This window comes from Kryptolebias marmoratus, linkage group LG7, assembly GCF_001649575.2.
Source record: "Kryptolebias marmoratus isolate JLee-2015 linkage group LG7, ASM164957v2, whole genome shotgun sequence".
In the NCBI taxonomy this organism is placed as follows: Eukaryota; Metazoa; Chordata; class Actinopteri; order Cyprinodontiformes; family Rivulidae; genus Kryptolebias; species Kryptolebias marmoratus.
This window is the reverse complement of record NC_051436.1, coordinates 16,429,715-16,438,609: the sequence shown is the minus strand read 5'-3', so window position 1 is coordinate 16,438,609 and position 8,895 is coordinate 16,429,715. Positions and strand designations below refer to the sequence as shown.

The following is an 8,895-nucleotide window of genomic DNA, read 5'->3' as shown; positions in this document are numbered from 1 at the left end:
TGTCTGTCTATCTATCACGCTAGCAAAACAGTGGGTTAACTTCGCCAAAACAAGTTGTTTGACCTTTCACGGTCTCCGTAGTTCCCTTGCAGCGCGAGCACAGCGCGGCGGTTACGAGCGTTGAACATGAACAGAGACACAGGGGAACCGTAGCTCTGAGAGAGCTGTGTGAAGCTGACACCCCGCTCTCCGTATCTGATGGGGGAACGCGGCTCGACGTAACAGCAGCAACTCGAGCACATTGCAGCCCCCTATATGTCAGGACAAATAATACCTTTTCTGTTCAAATTGCCAACCCGCCACAGTGGCGTGTGTGTTGATCAAATTCACCCGCCACTTCAAATATTTACCCGCATTTGGCGGGTGGCGGGTGCTAATTTCCACCCCTGGTACCATCAGATATTACCGCTGGAATCTGTGCAAGTCAATTTCCTGAAGTGTTACGTGACACTGCTGCTTGACGAGAACATTTCTACTGTAAGAATGGTGAACGTTTGGGCGCGTTCCTTTTCAGTCAGCCGGGCTACGACCCGGCTAGAAGTGATGGCGGCTGTCAAGGGAGTTCTCCTCTTAAACAGAGGGAAGAGCGAGGGAGGAAGAGTCACCTTAACTCAGAAACAAGCTGTCAGAGCGACATTAGCCCATTAATAGCTGACAACAGAAATGCACAACAGAGAGAGAAATGCTCAAAATCAGCTGATAATCATCCTCTGCAGATTCACTGACTTTTCGTTACATCTGGACTTTGACATCAAAACAACTCTGTTTTTTTGATCAACCATACTAAAATTTGTACATTTATTTGTTAAAATATCGCAACTTTGAGGGTAATTTTCTGAAAGAGCTGCTGCGACGACAAAAAAAGGGCAAAACCCTGCAGGGCCTGAATATTCATGTTTCACTTCTGTTCAGGCCATCGATGAAGCTGACTCGACATTAGGTTTTATGTAAAAGCAACAAAAGGACCTAAATTACTCACAGACGTCATGAACAGTCAGAGAAATGCGAGGATGGAAAGAACTGATCGGGGGGGGGGGGCTTGTGAATAAAGCAGGCAGTTAAGTAAATTGATCAGAATCAACCTGAGTAAAATGGGCATAAACTGAATATTACATTCATCCCCTTAACTGACTTTATTGGATTTGTTTTTCCTATTTCATGTTTCATTAGTTTCATATGAATAATGCATCTTTCTTCAGTGATTTCTGCTCATTCGTCTTTGTTAACGTGCTTCATTACGAGAACAGTAAAAAAACACTTTCTGTGCCTTAAGGTAGCAAGCAGCTGCTTGTCCACACTGCCCCTGTGTGTATATCATAAACCCAGGTCCGCCAGCTGAGACCCCACCAGCCTGCACTCTAACAAATGTCACCAGATTCCACAGATACGCAGCTTTTCAGCACGACAAGAAGCTCTGCACCAAAACCAACAGCTGCGATTAAAGCCTCTAAAGCTGCCAGGAAATCAGGATTAATCTCTGCTGCCCGTCTCCGAGGTCACTCTACAAAAGCAGACATAACGTTTCTTCGAGCAGATGGAGTAAACGTATATTCAGCGAGATTACTGTCAGATCAACTGTGACCCTTTTTGCTTTTGGTTCGTATATTTCCGTACAAATGGATTTGATGCAACATTACCATCAAGACGAAAACCCTTTTCACAGCCCCGTGTTTTCTTTAGACTTGGAGCAGTTTCTTCAGTTTGCTGCGTGTTGATTATATATACAAAAAGCTCATAGTTTTGTAAAGGGGCAGTTCAACCAAAATGGTTCCTTGGAGCAGTTAATGTTAATCAGCTACTGTATCCGAGGGAGGGTCAGGGAAAAACCACCGAAAGAACAAAAGAAAGGAAATATAGCCTGGTTCTCTCTTTGTTCTCCAAAACTTTTCTGTTTTTTGTGAACATTTTGCAAGTTTTAGACTAAAGTAAATAAAAACACCACATGACACATTGACGGTATCGCTGTTGAACAACAAAAACAAAACAAAGTCAAAACGCAGAAGAAAAAGCTAACACCACCCCAAGGTTCAGCTGCTGAAAGAAGATTTGTTAGCGTCAATAAACTAATGTAACAGTCTTCATGGCTTTATCAGTGTGTCTCATTGTTGTGGAGGAAATTTGGCCTGTTACAGTTCTTTTGGTTATATTGTACACCAGTCCACTAGGGGGCACTGTGATGTCCTTTTTACCTCGTGGGTGGGGGCGGTGGAGGTGATTCAGTTGTAGTTGTGCATGGCGGAATAAAGCTACTAAAGCGAACAAAGTGGAGTAATTCTTTCTGACCAACATGGCCCACTCTTCTTTACAACATTTATTCAGTTCATTAACGTTTGAAGACATTCATTTATGTCCTGCCACAGACTTTCAATCAAACTGAGGACTGAACAAAATTCTTGTCTTTCTGAGCCGTTCTGTTGTAGATCAGCTGCTGTGTTTGGGATCATTGTTCTGTTTTATGACCCAGTTTGGTCCAACCTTCAGCTGTCAGATAGATGGTCTCATATTTGACTCCAGAATCCTTTGATCTACAGAGGAGTTCATGGTCGACTCAACGACTGCAAGGAGCCCAAACCATCAGACCTCCACCACCATGCTGATAGGGGATATGAAGTCTTTGTGTTGATATGATGTGTTTAGTTTTTGCCAAAAATGCTGCTGTGCATTATGGGTAAGCATCTTTGATCTATTGTTTCTAAAGGACATTGTTAAAGGAATCTTGTGGTTCATTCAGATGAAACTTAACAAACCTAAGTTGTGCTTCCATGTTGTTTTGTGTGAGAAGAAGATTTTTCCTTTTCCAAACAAGCCATACTTGTTCAGTCTTGTTCCACTTGTCCCGACTCGACCTTTAACCTTTAACCTGCTAACTGAGGCCTGCAGAGACTGAGATGGACCTCTTGGGTTTTTGTCATTTCTCTGAGCATTGCTCAGTCTAACCTTAAGGTGAATTTGCTGGGACCATCCACTTTGGGGATGATTGGCAGCCGTCTTAAATGTTTTTTTCCACTTGTGTATAATCTTTCTCTCTGTAAAATGATGGACTCCTAATAGTTTGCAAATGACCTTTGACCCTTCCTAGATTGACGGGCTTCTCTCAGGCAGCAGTCATTGACTTTCATCCTTGGTTTTGTGTTAACACACCTGAATGGTACAGAAGCAGGTGAATTCGGTTTTGTCCCCGCCTGCTGATGCACATTGGCTTGGTTTTTGCTGAATGAGTGACGACACGGTGCAACGTATCATGTGGTGTTCAGCTGAAGCTTTACCGACCTATTTCTAAGAACTGATACACAGCAGATTATGTCAATGCCTTACTACGTAAAACCTGAGAGTTGAGGGACAGCACTTGTTATATCACATGGATAAGGAGTCAATAAGTTTAACTCGTTCACTCGTTCACTCGTTCATATGTAGAAATTTGTTTACATTTAAACACACCAGTAACATACAAAAAACAGACACAATAAACACATTAAGCATTCACAAACTGTTTATGCTTTTTAGTACCCATCTCAGCTAGAAGAACACTTCTGACCCAGCATTCACCAAGTAAATTAAAGCCCTACTTACGGCTGTCATAGCAGATGTTGCCAAGCGCTCGGCCAGTCTGCAGTAAAACCTCCTGGTCGGTGGAGTTTAACAGCTGAACTAGAGGAGGGATGAGGCCGGCGTCCACGCAGGGACTCCGCATGAACTCTGGAGAGAGAGCGGGGCGGTGGTGGAGAGGAGATCAGCAGCATGTACTGTAACTTTGTTCAGAAAGGTCAATGAAGTTAACGTTAACTCATATGTTGGCGTTTCATCCCAACACGCTTCATTAAGTCTTCAGGAAGAACCCAATCAAACAACCTGAGCATGTTCTAATCCAAATCACACAGCGGCACAAAAAGATTTCAGCTGCTTTTTCTAAAGACGTTTTTCTGCAGAATATTTTGTTTGTAACGTTTGATTCCAGAGATTATAGTGGTTTAAAAAACTGGTGGACTGATGGTCATTTATTGTTATGTATATCTAACAAGGCCACCTGTCCGCTCACAACCCGTTCATCCTCTATTTGTTCTTAATCCGTTAAATAAACGAACCATAGTAGCGCTTTAGCTAACTGGGTCAGGCAGTGATCGGGCTAATTCATTCATTTATTTCTCAACTCAAATGAAATAAAACATTTTATGACAGACAAACAGAGCGGGAGCTGGTACATTGGACTGTTTTGCTCAGGTGTTATCCACGAAGGAATAATCTGAAACTTTACAGCCAATCAGAGCGATTCCTCAGCTTCAGTTCCAGGAAGTTAAACTCAGGACTTTTTACTGCTGCCTGTGTAAGAACTGGATTCATTTAGACCCATTCTGATGTTTGGTTTTTGACAATAAATTGGTAACCAGTAGACTGATTTAAAAAAATTCAGATTGTGTTGGATTTGTCTTTAAAAGATTTATCTAATGGTGTCAAAATGTGTTGCCATTTTTGTTTTTTAAGGTCATTTTTAAAAAGTACATTAAAACAAGAAAAATACTCAAAAATATCATTTTAAATCGGATGAGACTGCCTTCATGTAAATAAAAAGTCGACCGCTCTGACTGTCACAGCAAAGCAGATCTGCTCACAAGCCTTTGCTCTGAATAAGTAAAGGTGCACCAATTGAATGTAAACATTGGGAACTGACTCCCGTTTCTATCACCCCTACCAAGCTTTCAAGGAAAACTGTGAGCGTTTTGGAACTAAAGCTAGAAATGTTCTGAAAGAAAACCCATTTTTACATGAAATGTTCCACTGTGCCGCTTTAAATAATCAAGCTCAACACAATAAAAAAACGGAGCTGTCTTCAGCCCAGCAGTCACTTGGCTGATTGCAGACATTTCCGGAAGCGGTGACAGATAAATGCCAGCGGGTTGTTGCCAGCCTCGGCCAACTGCTGGCAAGTGATCATTAGCTGCGCTCTCGCAAACTCAGAACCCCTTCATTACCATAACCTTTCCTTGCTCAAGGTCTATTCATCTCTCCTTTGATTTCTGCTTTAAAAGCTTTTACTGCGGAGAAATTACTCCTCCGATTCCGCATTTATCCGAGGTTTGTGTGACCGTAAGAACAGGGAACAGACTTTTGTTTGATGGACACGGTAAGGACGGAGTATCTATTAATTGTCCAGTCAAGTAAAACCATCAAACCGCTCATTTCTAATCGGGTTTCTCCATTTTCTCCAAATAATTTGTTTTTGAGACCACGAGTTATCAAAAACAGAGATTAAAAGAAAGAAAAACCTAGCATTCCTTGAAGGACTGCATATCGCCCGCCACCTTTTATGTCAGAGTTTTAAACTAAAATCCTCTCATGTTGAGAAACGACTGAGTTGTAGCTGGTTTTTTTTGTGTCAAACTGACAACTGACTGAGTTACGGCCATTTTTGTGTTGCTAATGTTGATTTGTTGTTGCGGCCATCTTGAATTGGACTCCAAAAGTTAATCTGATATAGATGCTCATCTAGTGATTACTTTCTGAAAGTTTCATTAAAATTCGCCCAGTGGATCGTGAGATATTTTGCTAACAGGCGAACAAAAATCTTGCGGAATAAGTAGCACTTGGAGTCCATGTTGTGAATGACTGTCAGCTACTACTAAACCAAAATCTAGTGCAATAACTGTAAAATTGACTGAATTATAGCGATTTTTGTGTTTTTTAAGATCAGTCGGCTGTGGCGGCCATCTTGAATAACAGCTTGTTAACAGACAGACACGAGCACAGTCACAAAACCATCACCCTCCACCTACGTCTTTCGGCGGCAGGTGATAACCAGAGAGTTGAGAGTGTTCTTGGTTGGATGGACTCACCAGTTTTGGCCACCTCAGCTATGATGTTGGCTACTTTAGGGGTGCAGGAAGACTGGGGGTTCAGCAGGGTGGGGAGCAGGGGAAGGATGCCCATCTCCTGGATCTTCATACTGGCCTCAGTGTCTGGAAAAAAACAAAGGAACATGTTCATCCATCTTCTACCACTTATCTGTAGTCGGTTCTTGGAGGCAACAGGTCTCTGACAAAACAAAATGTTTATATTTTAAAGTTTGTTTAAATTGCCACCAATTTCCAGTTAATTCAAATAAATTTCCATAATTCCCATGGAAAGTTTCTGGCCCTTTGAAACCCTACGTAAGAGATCTGAAAAATTTTCTTTATTCTAATTGTAACAAATAATAACCGAGGTGGGCCTTTGACCAGGGTTTTAATTTTGGCCTCTTCTGAAAATGAGTTGGACTCCTCCTGAGTTCAAAGGTCACACAGCTTCAATGAAAAGTTAGAAGGTCCTGTTTAGTTGAAGCGCCACCCTAAGGTCCGAAGAGACTCGTGAAACCGAACAGGAGTTGTGTTAGTAGCAAAACGTCTAAAAGTACTTAAAATGTGTCTTTTTCTTCCAACATACATGTGCTCTGTGCTGGGAAAATGAAACGGAATGAGCTCAGGCTCAAAAAATTATTATTTTTTTTGCCATAATTGAGATTTAAGTAAAAATGCATCCATAAGGAGACCATCTAGTGATCCCTGTAACTAAAAAAGCAAATGATCCTTTAAAACAAAGCGTTCTAACAGGTATGTCTTCAAAAATAATCCTTTTAATTCGAATCGTTTTCTTTTCCTTTGGAATTGACCATTTTTCTCTTGCAGGCTGCCATAGCTCAGGGAAATCCCTTCCTATAACGTTTGGCATCATTGTGAAGCTTGGGTGTTCCCCTTTTTAAATATTCGGCTGGTATATCTGATGACGTCACTCCAAAGCAGAAAAAAAATAGACTTTTCAAACCGCTGCTCTCTTAAACTAAACTAGATTGACGCCAGAAGATAGAAGATAAATCGCCAAATTTCAACCAAACTATGTCTCATTTTGAAGCTTTTGAGTTTTGAGTTTGAAATTATAACTCAATATTGAAAAATTCCTCATTACGATTCATTTTGCCAGCATGGGTCGCATGTTTCATCTTTTAAAATAGCGTTAAAATGTAGTCTTGTTGTCGTGAAGCCAGGATTGTGTGCTGAACTCAGGAGCTGAACATATCGTTCCACCTATGAGCTGATTCTGTCGGTTCTGTTCGGAGATGAGCCGTTCTGGAAGCTCAGCTGCAGAACCGGTCCCTCCCTACAGGCAGTAAATCTGAATTTCAGACAATTATTCACCCTGCTCAGTGAATATATCCCTCAGTAAGCTCACTGTGTTTTCCATACTGCCCTGATTTAGAGCTGCAGTATTTAACATAAAAAAAATACATTTAGGGTTGAATGAATACAAACTTCCATGCAGTCATTGGAGAGAGATGCATTTTATCAGGGTTTCAGGGACGTACAGGCATCACTGAGCCAAAAACAGGACAGAGGATGAACGTGAAAAGGTTGGCCTGTCTGGTGCGGAGTTGTTTTTGGGAAGACAGGAATACTAACCGCTCCCGTTTGATAGCAGCACGGGAAGCAAGGGAAGATCCGCTCAGCTGCTCATGGGAGCTTTACGTATTAGTCAGCTGTCTGCCAAACACTGACACCCTGCTCGCGATGAGATCTCACAGTGAAATCGTTTTCTGCACACAGTTCCTTTCTGATGTTGGGACATGAAGATTAACGGATCTGTCCCGACTCACGGACACACACGTGCACACTGCAGCTGTATTGGTGGAACAGCTGTGAAAGAAAATGGCAGTTCTGGGACAACGTCCTCATGTATGGGTTTATTACGTGTTTGCGCAGAGAAAGTCAGATTCATTTTCATTTTTTACATCAAGAGTCTGCAAGCAGCGGTGTAAACTCGGAAGCAAGATTTCACTTAGTCAGCTCCATGGTAACGGGGGCGAACTATTACCTGCCTGCGAACACACACACACACACACACACACAGGAGGCTGCAGAAGCCAAAACACAGTCTCTTGCTCAGTGTGACAATCGATGCAAAGTGTGAAAAACACAGCTTGTTGAGGGAAAAACCCCAGATTCCTAAAATTGCATCCACATGTTAACAAATTCTGCAACATTCCCTGTTTTACTGTAAATTCTGCCTTTCATAGGCTGGGTTTTCATCATTATGGGACCCAGAGCCTTTTTTGCCCTGGTGTTAATTACACTGGGAATTATTTACCCTGAGGTTTAAGCCCTTTATTCCCCACCCCACCCACCCACAGCGGTCTGAGCTCCAGGATAGAAAAGATCAAATGAAGTCACTGATGTGTGCTGCTTCTCCTCAGCTGTTCAAAGTGTTGCAGCTGCTCAGGCAGGAGACACACCGAGGGAGCTGCCTCCGTCCTTTGCAGTGGAAATGGAGGTGGTAAAGTAGGACCCCCCCAAAGACCACCCTTGTTTCTGCAGTAGAAATGCATTCATTATAGGGCTTTCAACAGAAGATGGAAAACTTCTTGTTTGAGGTGTTGGAGGACAAATAAATTCATCACAGATCATTCGGCCTACTCACTCAAAATGACAAGTTTCTGCACTACTGTAAGCTCTGGAAACTGGGGACAAAGACACAAGAAGAGATTGTACCATTTATGGACATTATGATTAAAGGGTTGTTAGATATACTTTTATTTAAGGAGGTGGTGTCCAGCATGTTTCAGTTGTTTCTCTGCTGTGACACACCTGATTTAAATGATGAAGCAGGGAAACCAATGAAAACATGCAGGGTAGTGGCCCACCAGGAGCAGGACTGGACACCACTGATTTAAGGTAAGCAAATGAAAAATACATATTGGCAAAAAAAAATAAAAAATCTGTAGAGCTTTAATGAATTGGATCATTAGTAGTGTATCAAGACACGTATTGTATCAACCACAGACAATGCCGTTATTATCAGTGCTGCAAAATGAGTTGAAATGAGCACAGGTTGGTGTGCAAAAACTGTGGAAATATTGATCCCCCCCCCCCCCCC

At 42.0% G+C, this 8,895-nt stretch overlaps 1 protein-coding gene across 2 annotated transcripts in view; it reads right to left on the bottom strand.

Annotated features, from left to right (window-relative positions):
* rap1gds1 (RAP1, GTP-GDP dissociation stimulator 1) overlaps nt 1-8,895 on the bottom strand; it is a 39,449-nt gene that overhangs the window by 24,427 nt on the left and 6,127 nt on the right. For both annotated transcript variants that reach the window (XM_017427054.3, XM_017427055.3), the window contains exons 3-4: nt 5,829-5,951; nt 3,571-3,696 (exon numbers count right to left, since the gene is read on the bottom strand). In XM_017427054.3, the coding sequence (XP_017282543.1) occupies nt 3,571-3,696; nt 5,829-5,951 (249 nt within the window). The remainder of the gene's footprint in view (nt 1-3,570; nt 3,697-5,828; nt 5,952-8,895) is intronic.